The sequence below is a fragment of the Lithobates pipiens genome, unplaced genomic scaffold (assembly GCF_037356315.1).
Source record: "Lithobates pipiens isolate NorthernLeopardFrog02 unplaced genomic scaffold, aLitPip1_a1.2 Scaffold_18, whole genome shotgun sequence".
NCBI classification, from domain to species: domain Eukaryota; kingdom Metazoa; phylum Chordata; class Amphibia; order Anura; family Ranidae; genus Lithobates; species Lithobates pipiens.
The window spans coordinates 623608811-623631255 of record NW_027507758.1 but is presented as its reverse complement, the minus strand read 5'-3'; the positions used below and the strand labels follow the sequence as shown (position 1 = coordinate 623631255).

The following is a 22445-nucleotide window of genomic DNA, read 5'->3' as shown; positions in this document are numbered from 1 at the left end:
CGTCCTCATTGCATGCCCCTGAGGACGCACGTTTGTGACGAAACGTCGGGCGAATGAGGGACTTGTGACATTAGAAGGAGCACGAGAGTGGTTTCCATCCCTGTTGTCGGATGCTGCTAATACTTTTGATGCTGTTTGTATCTCATCTGAAATGTGAGTTTAAAATCTTTTTATTAAAGAGCACTGATGGTAAGAGTCAGTAATATCGGGTGTTGGTTCCCTCTGTTCCTTTCATGAATTAAAAGACAATGATTTTGTTTAGACCATTTCCCTGGAATCCGTCCATCAATAATTTGAACTTTATATTTATTACTGTTTAAGCGCTATATCATATTTTATATTTGTTTCCATATTGTTTCCAGCAATATTTGTGTTAGCCGCTGTATTTTCTTTGTTTATTTTCTTATGCTTTTAGCGCAACAAAAACTTTGTTCTACAAAATGTCAGGGAGCCAGAAGGAATGTCAGCCAAGCAAGTCTTTAACAGGAACACAAGAGAGCATCTCTAGAGATGTGACCAAGGCGAAGGTCGAGATCTGGACTGGACGGCTTAAGTAGGCAGGCCCGATGAGCAGGATATCATCAACAGGTGAGTCACTGTGGAGAGATAGGAGCTGGCAATTAGCCGACAGCTGAGCGGCCAGCTCATAGAAGATAGGGCTGGACCCAGCCCTGACGCTCCAGCAATGAGTGTCTTCAATCCGTCATGTTCAAGCCACGCCCCCAATCTCCCCAGTCTTGGCGACGATGGGCTCCCTCACAGCGTCCTCCACTTCCCACACCTGGAGTTCATGGTTTTCAGGGTGAAGATCCGGCTTCACACCACTGGGGCCACCACACTACTCTTGGCCCTCCTGGGGGCCCCTGCATCTACCTTCCTCAGTTTGCCGTGGAGCACCGGACCCCTCATGTCACTGGAATACCGCCGCACTATGGTGGGCGGAATCAGGAGGAGGGTCCAGGTGCTGCACTGTGGTGGCCGGAGTCAGGTGGAGGAGCAGGATGGTGCTTTGTGGTGGGCGGAGTCAGGGAGGGGCATGGTGGCACTCTGTTTGTGGGGCAGAGTCAGGAGGCTGAATGCGAATATCCGCCCGCCCTCCCCCAACATCAGAGGCTGAATTTGACAGCTGCACTTTCACTCATTGCAGCCTTATCCCTGCCGGCTTGCCCACCAATCCCTGGATTGCCTATCAGTAGCTGGCAGTGCTAGATATTACAGCATACTGCTGCAGGTCCTCCTCTGCATGGAGTAATGTGGGACAAAGTCCCTGTACTGCAGGACAAAGGTCAAAACGTGGGACAGTCCCGTCCAATCCGGGACTGTTGGGAGATATAGATCCCTGATGTACAGGAAGACAGGACTTCAGAAAGTAACAAATCCCTCAATCAGGACAGGAAAGTGACTTCTCCCCCCGTGTGAGACCTCTGATGTCTGTAGAGATGGGAAGTCTGGTAAAAACATTTCCCGCACTCAAGACAGGAATACAGCTTTTCCCCTGTGTGGCACCTCTGATGCTTGACAAGTTCTCCCATTGTTACAAAACATTTCCTGCACTCAGAACAAGAATGAGGCTTCTCAGGCGTGTGAGACCTTTGATATGTGATAAGATTGCCTTTCTGTGAAAAACATTTTACGCACTCAGGACAGCAATACGGCTTTTCTCCTGTGTGAGACCTCTGATGTGTGACAAGTTCTGATTTATGTACAAAACATTTTCCACACTCAGAACAGGAAAGTAGATTCTCTTGGGTGTGAGATCTCTGATGTCTGTAAAGATGGGACGTCTGTGAAAAACCTTTTCCGCACTCAGGACAGGAATATGGCTTTTCCCCTGTGTGAAACCTCTGATGTGTGACAAGTTCTGATTGTCGTATAAAACATTTCTCGCACTCAGGACAGGAATATGGCTTCTCCCCCGTGTGCAATCTCTGATGTCTGGAAAGATGTGACTTCTGTGAAAAACATTTCCCGCACTTGGTACAAGAATATGGCTTCACACCAGTGTGAGACCTGTGATGTGTGATAAGTTCTGATTTCCGTACAAAACATTTCCCACACTCAGAACAGGAATGCAACTTCTTCCATGTGTGTAATCTCTGATGTCTTTGAAGACTTGACTTCAATAAAAAACATTTCCCACACTCAGTACAGGAATATGGCTTCTCACCTGTGTGAGATCTTTTATGCACATTGAGTTTGGATTTAAAAAGAAATCTCTTCCCGCACTCAGTACAGGAAAACCTCTTCTCTGTTGGAAGGACGGCACCGTCCCTCACAGTCTGAGGTTCCTCAGGATAAGAGGAATACGATGGTCCATCTACACTGTGTGGTGCCGGATGGACATTTGAGGTAGTCGGGTTTTCTCCTGGACTATACTGTGTGATGTCCTCATCTTCTACTTTACAGTCTGGAGACAAAGTGAGACAATCCTCTGAGGTTTTCCTCATCTCCCGTCCATCTACTAAAATAGAAATAAAAAGATTATTCCCAGACAGGAGCTGATTGGTTCCCCTAAACCAGGACTCCACCCACATCAGGCAGCTTGGTCTGTCTGAGAGTATTATGGAGTGAATATCCCCACCCCTTCTACCAATCATGAATAACAACAACTTGGCTGAGCCCCACCAGAGGTCAGAGAGTGAGGATGGAGGGGAACAGCCAAGATGAAGACTGGACTGATGATGAATTCCACCGTTATTTGGTTATTGACTCCTCCCTCATTATAATTTTCTGTTAAATATGTCAACATGTTATCACAAGTATACACACATACCACCAACCAGCACTGCCAGCAAAAAACAGTAATGCACATGATCGAATTGTCTGGCGTACCTAGTCCGACATACAATCCGGCGGATATTCCGGCGGACTTTCTACCGAATGGACTTGGCCACACACGGACACACAGAGAGTCCGACGTTCGCTTGCGCGATGACGTACAGCACGTACGACGGGACTAGAAAAAGGAAGTCCAAGACCCAGCAAAGCACCCTTTGGGATCCTTCTGCTGATTTTGCGTTAGTAGAAGTTTGGTTAGAGACGATTCGCGCTTTTCAGACTTCAGCTTAATTCGTTCATTTTCTGCGGCGCAGTCTGCCTGTGAGGTTTGTATCTGTCTTTCGGTACGCGTGGATCAGTTAGTACCTGTTGTTAGGCGCTTCTGGTCCGCTCGTTTCTGTTTTTCAGATCGTTCTTCATAGGTCTGGCTGTTCTTCGGTGCGTTCAGTTGAGCTTGTTTGTCCAGCCGACCGTTTCAAAGCCATGGAGAGTGGACGTACTCGTTCGCGCTATATGGGGGCTTGGTGTTGGGGTTCATACTTTGACCCGAGCCCAGTCCGTGAACAGGGCAAGGAGGAGTTCATGGACGAAGAATTGGTTGCGCCAGCGCGACCAATTCTCACATATGCCTTTACTCCGTGAGATCCGTGAGAATAATCCTGATGATTTCAGGAATTATCTCAGGATGACGGACCCCGCTTTTCACCGTCTGCTGGCTTTGCTGACCCCTTATATCAGCAGGCAGGATACCTGCATGCGGCAAGCCATCACTCCGGAGCAGAGGCTTATCGCCACGTTGCGCTACTTGGCGACAGGGAGAAGCCTTCAGGACCTCAAGTTCTCTACAGGCATCTCCCCTCAGGCTCTGGGGATCATTATTCCAGAGACCTGTTCTGCCATCATTCAGGTCCTGCAGAAGGAATATATGAAGGTAAGTTTTATCCTTTAATATTGCATTATATGCATTGTATGTTTGTATTAATTTCATCATGACTTTTAATATCCATGACAGGAATATGCTGTGAATGTCCCCTTTATATGCATACATGCATTTATTTTTGCGTAATTTTTTATTGCTTTTACCTTTTGTGTCCCACGTGCATATTTGCCTTCACTAACGTCCCCAGCATGCAATCCTGGGCCCATATACACCCACAGCCGAGACCTTTTTTTCAAATTCATATTGTCAGCTCCATTGTACTGTTTTACTGCCCCCACCCTTTTGGAATTGGTTTCAGGTATTATATACTCATTAATTAGGCCCCTAGCCTTTTGGAATTGGTTTCAGGTATTATATACTCATTAATTAGGTCCCCACCCTTTTGGAATTGGTTTCAGGTATCATATACTCATTAATTAGGCCCCCACCCTTTTGAAATTGGTTTCAGGTATCATATACTCATTAATTAGGCCCCCACCCTTTTGGAATTGGTTTCAGGTATTATATACTCATTAATTAGGCCCCCACCCTTTTGGAATTGGTTTCAGGTATTATATACTCATTAATTAGGCCCCCACCCTTTAGGAATTGGTTTCAGGTATCATATACTCATTAATTAGGCCCCCACCCCACACTCACCCACATAAATTATGTTCCCTGGTCCATCAGAGGGCTGAGTAATCTGTGAATTGGGCCTTATCTTTTTTTTTTTTTTTAAAGACAACTTTTACAATATGTATGTTTTACTGCTGTTCCAAAATGTTTTATGGTTTTATTTGGTATGAATTGTTTTTATTTAATGACTAATTTTTTTTTTTTTTCCTGTGTTTGACTCCCCAGTTTCCATCCACGCCACAGGAACGGCAGACTGTGGCTTCCCAGTTCGCTGCCTGTTGGGACTTTGCCAACTGCGGAGGGGCGATCGACGGGAAACATGTGCGGATTGTGCCCCCACCCCATTCGGGGTCCTACTACTGGAATTATAAGGGGTTCCATAGTGTGGTGTTAATGGCGGTGGTGTCGGCACAATATGACTTTCTCTATGTGGATGTGGGGAAGAACGGTCGGATGTCAGACGGAGGAGTGTTTAAGCAGACCGAGTTCTGCCACCGTCTCATCACTGGTGGCCTGGACTTGCCACCAGATGCTGATAATGTGGAGGGTCTACCTTTTGTCTTTATCGCTGATGAAGCGTTTGGTCTGAGTGACCATTTGATGAAGCCGTTCCCCCAAAGGACCCTCACCCCGGAGAGGAGGGTTTTTAATTACCACCTGGCCAGAGCGAGAAGAGTTGTGGAGAATGCCTTTGGTATTATGGCCAGCCGGTTCCGTTTGTTTTTGACATCAATAAACTTGGCAGAGTACAAACTGAACTGTCATTCTCTGCTGCTGCATTTTACATAACTTTTTACGAAGAAATTCAGGAACCCATTACCTGCAACCAATTGGGCTTGAGGCCGGACAAATTCCTGAACTCACAGGGCTGGATCCTGCCCATCCTGGCTCAGCCCCCCAAACAGCACGTGAGGTGCATGACCAGTATGTCACCTATTTTAATGGTGGGGGGCCATTCCAATGCCAGCTGAACAATAAAGATATCCTTTTGTTCAAATATATATTGTCTGTTCAAATTTTGAAGTTTGATTCTTCTTTGCTTTTCTTGGTGGCTGTCTCCTACATTCTCCTAATTAATGGATATGCAATTGGCGGACCTCCAGCTGTTGCAAAACTACAAGTCCATCATGCCTCTGGGTCTCATGCTTGTGGCTGTCAGTCTTGCTATGCTTCATGGGACTTTTAGTTCTGCAACAGCTGGATTTCCACTAATTGCATATTCCTGTCCTAGTGCATTTGTATTGCAAAGTGTTTTTTCCCAATAGTAAATAAGGCCCTTTGTCACAGAAAACACAAAATGACTTCCCAAACTGGTATTGAGTATTGAAAGAAGGAGACACACACACACACACACACATCTTTTTTAGAAATTTTTAATAGTGCACATTCCAACAAGTGCCTCTTTTTTTTGTATTTTTGTTTTGTTTTGGTAAACATTTTTTTTTGTAAACAATATATATATATATATATATATATATTTTTTGTAAACAATATATATTTTTTTGTAAACAATATATATATATATTTTTTTTGTGAACAATATATATATTTTTATTTTTTTGTAATATATATATATATATATATATATATATATATATATATATATATATATATATATATATATATACACATATACACACACAAACTTTTTTTTTTTTTCAACAATATTATTTTTTATTTTTTTTATTTTACTATATCTATATTTTTTTACATTTATTTTTTATTTTATTTTATTATATAATTATTATATAATTATATAATAACATTTTAAATAAAAAATAAAATAACATTTTTAACTATTTACAGAAAACAAGTGCTAAAGCCAAATTTTGAAGATGCACACCAAAAATTGGTAATGTCAACATGTGCTATCTACCATCATGAGTGATCAATGGACTTGTTTGGTGGGTGCAATCCCTTCCTCTCACACACTAGAATGAGGAAGGTGTTGCAAACCCAAAATGCGTACATTGCAATCCTCTGATGGCACATAGCACATGTTGACACACCGTGTGCATCTTCAAAATTTGGCCTCTAAAAACACATAAAAACAATGTTATAAAAACATTAAAAACTTTTTTACAAGGAAATGAAGAACATGATCTTTCGTTTTAGGGAAAAGGGGCTTAGATTCTCCCTAAAACATGTTCTTAATTTCCTACTGCATAGTGTCCAGTTGCCGTTGCATGTTTTGCATCTGGTTCCTCATGTGATCGATCTGGCCATTCCAGGCCATGATCTGACCAATCAGTCTCTGGGCACTGTCTGTGGAAAATGGCTCCGCGGCTTGTCCCTCCACAACCAGATCATCACCTAAAAACATGTGTAGATAAAAAAATGTGTTAAAATATGCAGCCATTAATTGTTTACCTTAAGCTGGGTTGTCAGACACTCACTTTGTGGGGTGCGTATCTCCACCACCTCTTCTTCCTCCACATCTGGCCCTGGGCTGGGCTGCTCCAGCTCTGGCCCTGGGCTGGGCTGCTCCACGTCTGGCACTGGGCTGGGGCTAACTGCCCAATCAGGCTGGTGAGGTCGGGGGGTCCAGGGCTGCTCCGACTCTTGTCTGAGTCTTTGTTCCCCTATGAGAATGAAAAAAACAAAAAAAGGTATACTTTTAAACAGTGATATTTGAGTCCAGAAATTGGAATATGAAACATTGGTTTAAAGTGGTGTACAATTATTAGCTGGTTGTTACAAGATCCTAGTTTAATACATCATTTAAATGACATTTTTAGTTAGGCTGTCTTCAGACTGCTGCGATTCGCAAACGCTGCAAATCTACTGCGGTTTCCTGCATCGCATGCCTCCCGGAGGCAGTTCGCACTGCCCTATGTGACCTGCTGGGAGTGTCAGTGTAAAGTTTTATTGCAACCTCCAAATTAGTTCTCATATCACAGTGCAATCTTTAAACTCGGACAGGAATCGGACCGCATGGTGTGAACACCCATGTGATCCGATTCTGCTGTGGAGTAAAAAAGGGTCATATACAAGTTTGGGCCGGATTCGATGCAAATTCAGGCATACTATATGTATGGCTGAAATCGCATCACACAGAGATCACATATGATTTGCACTGCAGTGCGGTGCAAATCCCATCCGATCTCGTACATTGCAGCAATGTGAACCTAGCCTTTAACCAAACTGTGATACTTTATATCTTTTGTCCAAGTTTCATAGACGGACACACTCGAATCATCCCCTGGAGTCCCTGTGTGTGATTATCTCAAAAAATGTTCTATGATGTCCCAAACTACACTAAATGATTCCCAGTCCAGATGTTGAATCAGCATTTTATCTATCTATCTAAATTTTTTTTTTTGGACTACATTACACTGAATAAATTTATGAAACAGTTGCAGCTAGAAAGACATGTACACAAGGATATCCTAAACTGAGTGTGACAATTCAATTTATTATGAACAATACCAAAAAAATAATAATAACTAATTAAAATCTAACCCAAAACCAGATAAATTTACACCATATACAAATTCACGCTATTTACGTCCACATATACGAACTATAATATTCGCTACATGAACGATCAATCACACTAATGACCAAATTCGCCAGATTCATAAACCTATACGAACGATTAACCACACGAACGTTCAAATTCGCTGGATTTATAAACAAAATAAACGAACGATTAGGTACGACCGTCATGATTAAGCGCAAAGTACTCACTTTTTTTGAGCGCCTTTTTTATTCTCCTGTATTGGTCCGGCTCCCTGGATTTTATATCGGACCATCGTTTGTGGAGCTGATCTTTGGCTCTTCGCACCCCAAATTTGTTCTCCAAAGTGCTCACAACTGTTGTCATGATTCGATCCTTTCGGATATTGGGTTTGGGATACGGGCCATTTTTCCCATCATAATCCTCCCTTCGAAGTATATGCACCATCTCTTCAAAGGCCATGTTTGTTACCTTAAACCTCTTCCTTGCTCCGGAAGCATGGGGTTCAGGGCTTTCCTCCGCGCTGCTAACTGAAAATCCGTCTGCCATCTTTATCTAGTCAATCTCCCACAGCGGAATGAGGGGAAGAGGGGCGGGGAAATTTGGTCAAAGGAACGTCAGGGGCGGGCGACGTGAGTGACGCAGGCGGAGCTTGACGCATACGCAGTGTATAAAGCGCTCCCGCGAGGTCGTACGTGTGTCCGAACGGAAGCAGCGAGCGATCTAAACGACGGTAAGATTCTAGATCTCAATGGTTTTTACTGTTTAGCATTTTAGGCCTACATTAGGACAGTATATGATGGGACTTTACATTGGTCATTGTTATTTCATTTTAGTGTGGGTTGGTGTTTGTGTGTGGGTGGGTGTCGTGTGTGTGTAATGTGGGTGGGTTAGTAGTGTGTAGTGTGGGTAGGTGGGTGTAGTGTGTGTGTAGTGTGGGTGGGTGGGTGTAGTGTGTAGGTGGGTGTAGTGTGTGTGTAGTGTGGGTGGGTGTAGTGGGTGTAGTGGGTGTGTGTGTGTGTGTGTGTGTGTGTGTGTGTGTGTGTGTGTGTGTGTGTGGGTGTGTGTGTGTGTGTGTGTGTGTGTGGGTGTGTGTGTGTGTGTGTGTGTGTGTGTGTGTGTGTGGGTGTGTGTGTGTGTGTGTGTGTGTGTGTGTGTGGGTAGTGTGGGTGGGTGTAGCATGTGTCTCATCTACATTGTCACAATAATAATACTGTGCGTTTGGTCTGACATTAGTATTTATGTTGTGTGTGTGTGTTTTTTTTTTCAGACAAAAAAATGCAAAAATACAATCCTAACCCCTTTAAGGAGGAGGCATTCCTCTCCAAGTTCATAGAGCTCTATGAGATGGCACAGGAACCTGTGGGAGGTCAGGCACCCATTATATTCAAACCGTCCTGCCCGGAAGAAAACACTGGGAACACTTTTGAAGTTTGTGCAAACCTGACTCCCCCAGTCAGACATTACGTTTGTGGATGCCAAAATTCAGACCCTGCGGAACATGTATAGGCGGGAGCACAACAAGATCATAGAGTCCCACACATCAGGAGCAGCAGCAGCTAAGATTTATGTCCCCAGGCTGTGGTACTACAACAAACTGCGTTTTCTGGATGACCAGTCTGAAGCCAGGCAGTCGCTTTCCACCCTTCCCTCCACCTCAGCTGAGCCATCCCAGGAAGATCCAGACCCTTCCTTCCTGGAAGAAGTTGATGCGCCCAGCTGAAGACAGGTATATTTTATTTTAGCAAATAGTGATGGCTCGAATATTAATGATGTAAAGTTCAATGTTTGAATTGCTTCCAAATCTAGGATTTCATCACAAATTAAATTAGATATAAGTATACAGTAGTTTCCACAAATGTGGCTAAAATCTTGGTGAACTGCTGGAAAAATGATGGTGTCAAAATGATAGTCTTTTGTATTTCAAGACAAATGTATTTGTAAGTGAGAAATTAAAATTGTCAGGGATTGATGAGGCAAAAATATTGATTTTTTTTTTTTTTTTTACACAGGATGAGCTCACCCAGGAGGAGGCCGGGACCAGTGGTATGGAGGAGGAGGCCGGGACCAGCCACACGCAGGAGATAGCTGGGCCCAGCAGGAGTCGGACAGAAAGTCAGGTCTCTCCCCTCCGCATAGCCAGCAAAAGGCCCAGGAGGATGACACGGACGGAGGAGGAGTCATTGGCGCTAATACGTCAGGTGAGCCAATTACTGAGCAAACCCCCCAATCCAGAAGAGGCCTACGGTACCTATTTGGCCAGCAAGTTGCTGGAAAACGACAAGGGACAACGCAACTTATGCGAGCCAATTCTGTTTGACACCATTCAGAGGGGTTTGAAGGGTGAACTAACATCAAGCACCCGACTCTCTAACGCAGACCCTACTGCTCCTCCTCCTCCTACCACAAGTCCACCACCAGAGGCACAGCCTCCAGCGAAGCGTGGAGGGAAGGCTACACGGAAGAGTCGGAAGTGACTGCCTGGTTTCAGTCTGGTCTGACAGAAAACGCAGGCTGTTGTAGTATCACAGCCTGGGGACATAGATGTCATCTGCTGCTGTTCCTGGTCTGTGGGATTCCAGGACCATGTTGTGCTCCCTATTTGCTTGTTTACACAGGATCTGAATTTTGGTGGCCACTGACTTGATGTGTGCCTGGGGGACAAAAGGCTTCACAAACTTCAAAAGTGTCTCCAGTGTTGCCTCCCTCTTGATTTTGATTTGGACAGACTAAAAATAAACATTACATTTTTCCCCAAATAATGTAATATGTGTTTTGATTAAAAAAACAGAGTTTATTTGTGAGTAGGCAGGTACATGTCAAAAGACTATGGGGGTTATTTACAAAAGGCACATTCATGTTAATATACAAGTGCTAACTACAAGTACAATTTGAATTGCACTGCAAGTGCACTTGGAAGTGCAGGCACTGTAAATTTGAGGGTAACATTTGAAATGAGGGGAATCTCTGCTGATTCTAGTTACATAGTCTGCTTAGAAAAAAAAACACAAGTCCATCTAGTTTAAACACCCCCCCCCCCCAAAAACAAAAACAAAATCAAATTAAATTAAAACTAACAATAGTAGTTACAAAAATATATAGTAATAGATAGATTTTAAAATTATATATATATAATATATATAATTCAAAAAATAATAATCATAACTATAAAAATATTAACAAAAATAAATAAATATATATATATATATATATATATATATATATATATATATATATATATATATATCGAATTGTAATATTAATCATAAGAGGATGAATAAAGGAATAAAGACGTTTGGGATAACTCTGTGTGAATATAAGCAGCAAAGCAACTTCACTTTTCTCGCAATTATGAAGAAGAAAAGAATGCGCTATATTAAAAGATCACAAAGTTAGCAGCATGACGAATGTGCTAGCTTCAATACGAACGCTAGTTTTACTAGACAGAGCGCTTCCGCCCTGTAAATGCTTTCTGAGCATGCGCCATTCTTAGTCCGTCGGACTAGCATACTCACAAACGTATTGTCCGCTGAAACCCAAGTCCGACGGGAAGATTGGAGTGCAAAAATACTTTCTTAGTCCGCCCGACTTCACGCTGGAAAAGTCAGCTGAAACCCACACACGATCGGATTGTCCGGTGAAATGGGTTTCAGCGGACTAAGTACGCCAGACAATTTGATCGTGTGTACGCGGCATAAGTGACTCTGGGAGAATTTCTCTGTTAGAGGTATTGCTAGACCCAGGTATGGGGCAGAAGACCAAAAGCACATGCATCAGGTGTCTAGGTCCATCAATGTCTATGACTAATGTCTATGACTAAAATCCACATTTTGCTGCCAGCTGAACCCCAGAATCCATAAATCCAGTCTAGATACATAAATTGTGTCTGCAGCACAAAGGAAGATTATCCAAGAGAAATACAGGATTACAGGACGGGGAACACAGCTCAGGAAAGTGACCGGGGATTACAGGCTGATATCACCCAGTCCTTGCCGTACTCTGGACCAATCAGTGAGCAGTATGGGTGGAGGAATGTATTTAGTGTTAATGACCCACCTGTGCTGATCTCTGTAGGAGTGTCCTCCTCTATAAATGTCCCCGTTATTCCATCCTCCTCCATAGACTGCTGATCATCTCTCACATACGTTCCTTCTTCTTTAACCTCAACTTTTATATCTATCAGATCTTCATCCTAAACCAAGATAATGAGAGAAAATAACATCTAAAAAAAAAAAAAGCTTTAATAATGGAACATTACAAAAAATAATCCACACATTGACTCCTCGAGTTCATGTTGTAGATGCTCTGTCCCACCAACCTTATAATGTTGTGGGATGGTGTGAACTTCCTGTGTGGAATCCCAGGAATACAGAGGACGGGGACATCTCTCTGGTGAGTTCCTGGTATTAGGTGGCTCCATCTTATCCTTGTGTCCTTTTGAAAACGCCTCCATCACTCCATACTCCTCATTAACATTTTCTTTAACTACAATACTATGATCCCAGAGGTTTCCACTCTAAATATATTGTAGCACCCTCTACCAGTAGGTAGGTGCTAGTATAGTTTTTTTTTACTAGTGACAGTCAGCACAGGCAAATTTAAGCAGGCCTATGCTGCATGCTAAGCCTGTCTGTTTTGATCTGGGGGCTGGGAGTGGTCAGAGTAGCATTGGGTGTGACCACCTGTGCTCTAGTTCTGGGGCACCTCCCCTGTTTCCAGAGAGAAGATTCTGGAAGAGGGGCTGGGCCTGGAACTGAAGTGGCAGGCAGCTCATGTGGGAGCCCTGACCAATCCCCAATTGCTATTGGCAGGAGGCGGGCATCCTATATAAGCTGAGGTGATATGCCACTGGGGGGGAGAAGTCGGCTGAGTGAAGTGAGGAATGGAATGCTAGGCAGTAGCAGGAGGCCATCCCCATCTGAGGGGGGGGGGGGGTGCGCTGATTGCAAGAGAAGGCCCAGGGAAAACTGTGAGGGAACATTGCCTCTACAAGGTCACTGGGAATGTCTCTGCCACCACATGGTCAGATGGTAGAGAACTCCTGGAGCAGAGGGGCAGGTGAAGCTGTCAGAATGCATGATCCGGACAAGTTCCTCATCAAGGACTCAGGGCTGTGGATGGTCGGTGAGTGTTACCACAGTGGAGGGCTGGAGGTGCCAGGAAGTCTGTGAGGGAACTCTTTTACACAGTCATTAGCAGAGTCTTAATCATACACACGATGGATTATGGGGAGTCCTGGGTCAGAGAAGAGACTGTGGGGATCTGTGTCAAGTCGATGTGGCCTGAGGGCACATGATTTGCAAGTTGGGCTGGCTGGGAACAGTAGTCAATTACCTAAAGTCATGCTTTTAACCTACTAGGCCTCTGGGGAGAGGTTCTGCATGCCTGAGGTCTAGTAGCAGCGAGCAACCAGAGCTAATAAAGGGACTTATTCAGAGTGGGCCCCTATTACCTAATAGAAGATGTGACATACTTTAATTCGGTAACTACAAGTTTGTGCAGGAGGAAACCAGTGTGGGTAAAAGGGAACAAGTTTGTGCAGGAGGAGTAACAGTCTGCATTGAGATGCAGGAAGAGAGTTACATTTAATGTCCATGCACATCTAATCTTCTGGCTCTAACATTGTGCTTAAGTTATGAATATCATGGCAATGACAAATCCTATGGGCATCCCATATTACAAATCCCTAATCAAGTTATACCCCCCAATAAAACAAAAACAAAACCAGGAAAAGACTGTTCATTGTCTCTGGAAGTGATGTATGAAGTCTGGCAGTGGGGTGATTTGGTGGATTGTTTGTTACTAGCTGCAACACCATGGCTACATATAATAAATAATTATATCAATGGTAACAATACAGATAATGTACAGATCCTAATGATACCAACAGTGGTTGTTCCTCATCTACCTGATGATAATGGGGGATGGTGTGATCTTCCTGTGTGGAATCCCGGGAATACAGAGGACGGGGACATCTCTCTGGTGGGTTCCCATTACTGGATCCATCTGTAGGAAACACACACACTGACTGAATACATTGTTTCTATGTGTTTATCAGATGATGGGGGATCTAGGTGGAGCCTCCGTACTGCTCTCTCCTTTACAATAAAGTCTCCTCTTACCTGGTGATGTGAGGGGCGGCTGATTGTCCATCATGACGTCCTTGTAGAGATCCTTGTGTCCTTCTAAATACTCCCACTCCTCCATGGAGAAATAGACAGTGACATCCTGACACCTTATAGGAACCTGACACACACAATGATACAGTCACCATCCAGACACATCCCTTGTCTGTTACTGGATAATGTCCCAGAATTCCCAGCACCGCTCACCTCTCCTGTCAGCAGCTCCATCATCTTCTTGGTGACTTCTACAATCTTCTGCATGTTGTGTCTATCGTGTTTTAGGGAGTCACATGGAGGCACTGTGATGGTCATATGATCACCTGACTTCACAGGAGGAAATCTCTGTATTGAGGAACCAATAGGAATATTATGTTAGAATCCCAGAATCCTCCTCACTTCTCCGGTCAGGTCTGTGTTTCATTAATAGAGATAAGAGTGATGTCATGTGACCTCCCAGAATCCTCCTCACCTCTCCGGTCAGGTCTATGTTTCATTAATAGAGATAAGAGTGATGTCACGTGACCTCCCAGAATCCTCCTCACCTTTCCGGTCAGGTCTGTGTTTTATTAATAGAGATAAGAGTGATCTCATGTGACCTCCCAGAATCCTCCTCACCTCTCCGGTCAGCAGGTAGATGATCTCCAGGGTGAGGTTTAGTATCTTCTCAGTCATGTGACTCCGGTCCTCCTCTATCCTCATTGGTGCCGTCATTTGATCTATACAGGTCTCCTTGTAGACGGATAACTTTGGGATATGAAAGTAAGAATTACTTGGATGGTTTTGGTAACACAATAATAGGATGGGGATGTAAGGGGGGAGGGGGTTGCTGTACATTAACTACTAACCTTCAGTCTGGATTGTTTAGTATTTGAAATATTTTTGGCTCTCTTGTCCTGCCAAATCAGAAAATGACCAGTTACACTTACCGGTAACGGGTTTTCTAGGAAATCTTCCAGGACGGCACACCTGAGAGATGACTGGTCCACCTGACAGGAAACACAATCAACAAGTTTAAAAGTTTCCACCCCTCCCTCAGACCCTCAGTTATGGCAAAGGATAGACCCACACCAGTGTCAGAGGGAACATTCTGTGAGGAGTGAATACACCACACCAACAAAACAAGGGTAGGGAAGTAGGCCTGCCGTCCTGGAAGATTTCCTAGAAAACCCGTTACCGGTAAGTGTAACTGGTCATTTTCTCCAGTCATCTTCCAGGACGGCACACCTTAGACGATGAGCAAGAAGTTCAGGCCTACCTTAGGGCGGGACAACCGCTTGTAGGACCTTCCTGCCAAATGCCAAGTCCTGAGCGGACAACAGCTCCACTCTGTAGTGCCTCAGAAATGTCCTATGGTTCGTCCATGTTGCTGCCCTGCAGATCTGGTCGATTGAGGCGCCTGTCCTTTCTGCCCAGGAGGTCGCCAGGGATCTGGTTGAAGGTGGGCTGGCACTGGTCTACCTGCCTGCCTATAAGCAATAGTTATGGTCTGTCTGACCCATCTAGCTATCGTTGGCTTAGAAGCTTGTAGACCCTTTCTCTTCCCAGAGAAGGTGATTAGTAACTGGATCTCCTAAAGTCTCTCACTCTTTCTAAGTATGCTAGGAGACAGCGCCTGACATCTAAGAGATGGAACCTTTCCTCTTCCTTGTTCTTAGGATTCTGGCAAAAAGACGGGAGAATAATCTCCTGTGTTCTGTGGAACAAAGAAGCTACTTTTGGCAAATAAAGGGGATCCTGAGTGAGGATTACCCTATCCTCTAGGATACGCAAAAATGGCTCTTTAATCGAAAGAGCCTGTATATCACCCACCCTTCTGGCCGTGGTAATAGCCAGAAGGAAGGCTAACTTAAATGATAATAGTCTAACAGAAATTTGAGCCACCGGCTCAAAGGGCCCCTTTGTTAGGGCATCTAACACCAGGGATAGGTCCCACGGAGGGCAACTGACTGACCTGACCGGAACTACCTTTTCCCTGGCCAACAGAAATCTCTTTATCAGGGGTTTTTGTCCTAGCCTTCTGTCGAAAAACACAGACAGGGCTGCCACTTGGACCTTGAGAGTGCTAACTGCCGATCCCTGGTCCACCCCCTCTTGAAGAAAATCTAGGATGGTAGGTATCATCTGGAGAGCCCCCTCCTTAGACTGCAGTCAATGGAAGAAAACTTTCCAGACCTTTGCATAAATTCTCCTGGTGACGCCTTTTCTACTGAGGAGAAGAGTGTCTATCACTCTCTCCGAGCAACCCCTGTCACTGAGGATTTCCCTCTCAAGAGGCATGCTGTCAGAGAGAGACGGTCCGGGTCGGGGTGAAAGACTGGACCTTGGATGAGTAGGTCTCGTTGTACCGGCAGGTGCAGCGGGGGAGCTACTGAGCGGTTCTGAATGGTGGGGAACCAAACCCTCTTCGGCCACCAGGGTGCTATCAGCACCAGGTCTGTCCTTGACTGAGCCAACTTTTGTAGAACCCTGGGAATGAGTGCCAGTGGGGGAAAGGCATAAGCTAGCCTGAAATCCCACATCTATACAAAGGCGTCTATCCCTTCTGCCCCCTGTTCCTTGTAAAGGGAGAAAAATCTGCGGACCTTCGCATTCCCCCAGGAAGCGAATAAATCTATTTCTGGCCTGCCAAAATGCCTGCACACCAGGGCAAAAACCTCTTTGTTCAACCCCCCATTCTCCCTGAAGGATGGGTTGTCTGCTTAGAAAGTCTGCCTAAAGATTGAGCGACCCTTTTATATGAATCGCTGAAAGTAAAAGGATCCTCCCTTCCGCTTCCACTAGGATCTGCTGCGCTAACTTCCTCAGTCTGCCTGACCTTGTCCCCCCTTGGTGGTTCAGGTAGGCAACCGTGACCAGGTTGTCTGAGAGGACCTGTATCTCTCTGCCCTGAAGCTGCTCTTGGAAGTAGCTTAGCGCCTTGCCTACCGCCAGAAGCTTCCTGAAATTGGAGGACTCCCTGGCCTGACTGCGGTTCCAGGATCCCTGGGTATACCGGTCACTGGCGTCCGTGGTTAAAACCAGCGGGTCTATCTGGGACCAGGGGCGACCCTTCGACAGATTGTCTGAGTCGAGCCACCACCGCAGAGAGAGAGCGACCTCTTCTGTGAGCGACACTCTTCTCTCCAGTGTTTCTTTTCTTCCTCCCCACGAGGCAAGCAGGAAGGCCTGGAGCTGCCGAGAATGGAGATGCGCCCAAGTCACTGCCAGTATACAAGAGGTCATGAGACCCAGCAGTTTCATGATATACCTCAGGGAGGCTTCCCCCCCTTCGAGAAGGGTGATGACTGCATTCTGGACTTTCACTACCTTTTCTGTTGGTAAGAATACCCTCTGTGCCTGTGAGTCTATCAGGTAGCCTAGATAAAACTTGGACTGAGATGGAGTCAGCAAAGACTTTTCTCGGGTGACCATCCAACCCAAGGTCTCCAGGGTCCGTAGCACCGTGTCCCTGTCTCTCAAAGTCTGCGCCTGATCCACACTGTAGACCAATAAATCGTCCAGGTAGGGTATCAAACCTATTCCCTGGAGATGCAGGTATGCCACCACCTCGGCCATTACCTTCGTGAAAACCCTTGGACTGGCCGCTAGTCCAAAGGGGAGTGCCCTGAATTGCCAGTGTTCTACCTTCTGCTGTATGCATATCGCAAAGCGTAAGTATTTTTGGTGTTCTGGAGCAATGGGTATGTGTAAATATGTGTCTTTCAGGTTCAGAGTGACCATAAAAACTCCTGCCTGAAGATGTTTCCTTACAGAATAGATACTTTCCATTCTGAACTTTTTGTGTAATAAGTAACGGTTGAGTCCTCTCAAATTTATTATCAACCGAAACTTGCCCGAGGGCTTCGGAACCACAAACACGTGGGAGTAAAAGCCCTGGGCCAACTGACTGGCTGGTACCGGAGCAATAACGTCTTGCTCTGCCAGCTCTTGTATACTTCCCAGTAGACCCTCTGCTTTGGCAGGGTCCCTGGGGAGAAAGGTAACAAGAAAATTCTGTGGGGGGAACAGCTGAAACTCTAGTCTGAACCTGCAGAGCCTTGCGCCTACCTTTACGGTGGCGTCATTTGGCTTTCTTATGGGAAGAACCGGAAAAAAGGATTGCACTCTTTTCCTTTCCTTTTCCGAGACCCCACTTCTTCCTCTGGTCACTTCTCCCCTTATGTTGGGCTTTTGACTGGGTGTCACGAAAAAATCTCTTGCCCCTTTCCCTTTTGGGCTTGCCCGGGAACTTCTTTCCCCTCTCAGTGGACCGGGATAGGACCTGATCCAGACCCGAACCAAAGAGCAGGGAGCCCTCAAAGGGGATCCCGCATAGACGAGATTTAGAAGTGAAGTCCCCGTCCCAGGTTTTTACCCATAGGGCCCTCCTAGCAGAGTTTAGAAGTGCCGCTGACTTGGCTGTGGTCCTGACAGTTTCCACTGCTGCGTCTGCCACATACGCTACCGCTCTGCTGATTACCTCCAGCGAGTCTACAATTTCCTTAGCCTCTTTGCTACGCGAGACGTGTTCCATTAATCTGCCAAGCCACGCGTCTGCATTTCTGGCTACACAGGCGGAGGCTAGGGCGGGAGCAATTGCTGCCGCATTCGCCTCCCAAGCCCTCCTGAGTAAAATCTCAGACTTCTTGTCCATCTGGTCCTGAATGCTTCCGGAATCCTCAAAGGACAGATCAGACCTTTTGGACACCTGTGCTAGGGCTGCGTCCAAACGAGGAGTCTTAAAAAACTTCTCTTCCTCCTCGTCCTTAAAAGGACACCTTCTCTTCCAGGCCTTTAGCCTAAGAAGCTGACACTCAGGTTCTTTCCATTCCCTGAGGATTATATCCTTCAGGGACTGATGAACAGGAAAGGTTCTGGCCTGTAACTTTCCTAGGCCTCTATACACCATATCCTGGGCTGATACCTGAGCAGAGTGTACTTGTATATCCCCTGAAGCATAAATGGCTTTTAATAAGCCCTCCATGTCCTCTGCCGAGAACAAGAGACCCCCAGGCTTAGCCTCCCCCTGGCTATCCTGGTCCAAATCCTCCTCCCCAGTACTAAATTCTGGGACCTGACCTTCCTCCACCTCAGATAGAAAGGAGACTTGGCCCTGGGAACCCTCCGTGTAGGACGTGGATAAATCTTCCTGTGAGCGAGGGGTATCTCTACCAGAGGGGCCCCCATCCTGACCTTTCTCCAGTGTAGTCCAGAAGGACTGGAGGGTGGCTAACATTTCTGACTGCAAGGCACGACACTCCTTCACTACCTGAGCGGTCTCCTTGCCTGCGAGCTTAAAAATGCACTTATCGCAAAATGGCTTGCTGTGGTCTTGTGATAGTTAAGAGTTACAATAACCACAGCGCCTGGACTTAGATGTAGCCTTTCCCTTGGACCTACTGGCTGACCCCTGGGCAGAGCCTTCGGTCCCTGGAAACAGTAAAAACAAACAGTTAGCTACTCACGTCCTAAAAGGGGAAGGGGGGTCTGCCTCAGAGTACCCTGCCCCTATATTATACAGCCGGATCACTCACCCCCTGTGGCGACCTCATTGGCTGTCTGCTCAGACGGACCTTCCATGGCGGTTTTGCTGCCCTGCAGGATCGCTGACTCTGGAACACGTGCTGTCTTGAGCGTCTCCTCCTGTTTGCCTGCTGGAGTGCTGTGGTCGTGGGCTTGGATTGAGCACTATTGCGTCTCCAAACCTTTTCAGTGCTGCCTGGGTGCACCCTCTGCCGCATTTGCCGGTAATTGGCGCCATTTTCTGGAAGTCCTTTGCCCGGAAATGACGTCGGGCACTCGCAACGGACTTCCGGTCATGCGCAGTGATGCTGGAACGCACTCCACCAACACAACCGGAACCAGCGACCCCCTTTTAGGTAAGGGCAAACAGTACAGACGGGGAGCAGTGGTACCAAGGACAACTCCCTTGTCCTGCGAGCCTGCTATTAGTTTTCCCTAGTAACCGGGAAGATTACCCCTAGGCGGTATGGCATCGAAGTTCACTTGAGACTACCGCAGACCTCCTGTCTGCTCGAGTCTCCAAGCCTGGGGAAAAATTCTTGAGGAAAAGGGTCCCAGACCCCACCAGTTAAAAAATGAAGAAACTTGGTTTCGCTGCCCCTTGTGGGAAACACAATCAAGAACTGAGGGTCTGAGGGAGGGGTGGGAACTTTTAAACTTGTTGTTGATTGTGTTTCCTGTCAGGTGGACCAGTCATCTCTCAGGTGTGCCGTCCTGGAAGATGACTGGAGAAATTCCCTTTCTTCTGTTGGGTGTGTTTGGTTTCTGAATTGGTTTTGATTAGTGTTAGATCTGCAGACAAAGAATGAAAAATATGATCCTTCCTTTGACTTGTCCGCTCTGAGGCAATGCTGAGAGGTCAATGTGGGGCCTTCATGATGTCCAGGAAGGGGAACTTGCTGACTTTTGGCCAGAGTTGCCGGATAATCAGGATAATTACCAGAAGCTGTAGGGCTCAAATCTTTGTCAGCCTGCTGACTGATAGGAGTGATGTCACCCCCACAGTTATTCTCTTTGGTTTCGCTTGACCCTCACTTGTAGATTGGAAGCACTAGCAAGCAGAGTCCTCTGATTCCTCCTGTATTGAATTGTAATGTGACTGCACTGTCTGCCCTCACGTTGGAAAGCTCTGCACAAACTGTTGGTGCTATATAAACCCTGTATAATAATAATAATAATGATAATGTCACTCTCTGCAGTAAGAGAAGGGATTGTATTGGATAGCAGGAGGATGCTGCTGGTGGAGGAGAGAGCTTTGGGGGAGGAGCCTGTTCTCTTCCCTCGAATAGCAGCTCAGTGTGGATAGTAAGAGAACAGCATGGGGAGGGGTTTTCTATCTTTGTTGCCAAGTATACTGTAGTATCCAGGACATTGTACAGAATAGCAGTGGGCTCCTGGGGCTCTGAATTCCAGGGCCGGGCACTGCCAGACCCTGTGTCATGGGAAGATATTGGACGCCCATCCCGAGATGCAAAGCCCTCACCCCTGACCACCTATTAACCACTTCAATACTGGGCCTACTCTGGCACTTCTCTCCTACATGTAAAAATCAGCAACTTTTTATCTTGCACTGTACTTATGCAATCATTTTTCAAACGCCTCTTTTTTGGGAAAAAAAAAAGGTTTCATGAACTAAAAAACAACAAAACAGTAAAGTTAGCCCACATTTTTTGTATAATGTGAAAGATGATGTTACCCTGAGTAAATAGATACCCAACATGTCACGCTTTAAAATTGAGCACACTCATGGAATGGCGCCAAACTTCAGTACTTAAAAATCTCCATAGGCGACGCTTTGAATTTTTTTTACAGGTTACCAGTTTAGAGTTACTGAGGAGGCCTAGTGCTAGAATTGTTGCACACGCTCTTACGCCCACGGCGATATCTCACATGTGTGGTTTGAACGGCGTTTACATATGTGGACAGGACTTACATGTGCGTTTGCGCCTGAACGCGAGCTACCGGGGACAGGGGTGTTTTAATTATTTTTTTTATTATTTTTTTTTTTTCTTGATCACTTTTATTCCTATTACAAGGAATGTAAACATCCCATGTAACAGGAATGGTGTGTGACAGGTCCGCTTTATGGAGAGACATGGGGTCAGTAAGACCTCACATCTCTCCTTCAGGCTGGAAAGCATGAGATCGAGAAAAAAAACAAAATCATCGATCTCATGCTGACAGCCACAACGTTTACTTCCGGGAACCCAGGCGTGACGTCATAACGTCACGACCGGGCCTCCAACAGTCATAGAAATGGAAATCTCTATCGTCGTCACCTGGCGCCGGACAATTCTTTCTCCGGGCCCCCATGGAGAAGCACCTATAAGAACGATCAAGCGGCGGAACTGGCACTATGATCATTCTTATCGTGCACAGAATCGCCGGCTTGAAAAAATGATATCTGAATGATGCCTGTAGCTGCTGGCATCATTCAGATATCCTCACTCAATGTCACGGCTGTCATATGACGTCCTTAGTATAGAAGTGGTTAAGCAATGCTGTGCAAACAGACCTCTGAGAACAAATGCCCACCAAGGGGTGAAGGACTGCAGTTCTTCATTCCACTTGGTACTCTGAATTTTTTTTTACTGGACAAGTGAGATGGTAAAAAGGTGAAGGTTGCCTTTATTTCCTGGCAGGAGTTCTGTAAGGAGGTCTGGAAAATAATTGTAAATGGGTGGACCATCATAGATCAAAAGGGGGGGGGGGGTTACTGGGTGTAAATAGAAAATAAGATCTTATTACCTCCTCTACTTCTACTTCCTCCCGACTCTCCTCTCACCTGAAACTTCCTGTCTGTACCTGAGATCACTTCCTGTCTTCCGTAGAGACTTCCTGTCTGGGTAGAAGTGAGATTACCACCTTGTGGAGCTCAGAGGAACTGCAGCCCAGGGAAACGTCTCGTAGTGTGAACACGGCCTTGTGCTGTGTGTATGTACTGTATATCCTTATAGATGGGGTCATCTCCACTCCCACCAAGGGGGATAGAAATATATTACTGCCCAGTCCAGCCTTTCCCAGC

The 22445-nt window shown here is 45.7% G+C and overlaps 1 protein-coding gene across 2 annotated transcripts; it reads right to left on the bottom strand.

The window, feature by feature from the left end:
* Nucleotides 1–313: 313 nt before the first annotated feature.
* LOC143989457 (uncharacterized) lies at nt 314–22216 on the bottom strand. 2 transcript variants are annotated; one of them, XM_077489586.1, is made up of 7 exons: nt 22169–22216; nt 14534–14662; nt 14126–14260; nt 13916–14039; nt 13702–13799; nt 11850–11985; nt 314–2461 (listed from the first exon to the last, which is right to left on the bottom strand). In XM_077489586.1, the coding sequence occupies exons 2-7, from the start codon at nt 14627–14629 to the stop codon at nt 1386–1388; spliced, it is 1665 nt and encodes a 554-aa protein (XP_077345712.1). In that variant the 5' UTR covers nt 14630–14662; nt 22169–22216; the 3' UTR covers nt 314–1385. The 2 variants fall into 2 exon arrangements, with proteins under 2 accessions (XP_077345712.1, XP_077345711.1); XM_077489585.1 differs by lacking the exon at nt 22169–22216 and having other exon boundaries at nt 14534–14896.
* Nucleotides 22217–22445: the final 229 nt, after the last annotated feature.

Excerpts from the sequence above, each read along its gene's own strand:
- LOC143989457 (XM_077489585.1), bottom strand. The coding sequence starts at position 14,752 with ATGTACAGCAACCCCCTCCCCCCTTACATCCCCATCCTATTATTGTGT. Across the intron at positions 14,040-14,125 it reads TGGAGCTGCTGACAGGAGAG|GTTCCTATAAGGTGTCAGGA; the intron begins GTGAGCGGTGCT and ends TGTGTGTGTCAG. Across the intron at positions 2,462-11,849 it reads TCCTACAGAGATCAGCACAG|TAGATGGACGGGAGATGAGG; the intron begins GTGGGTCATTAA and ends TTTCTATTTTAG.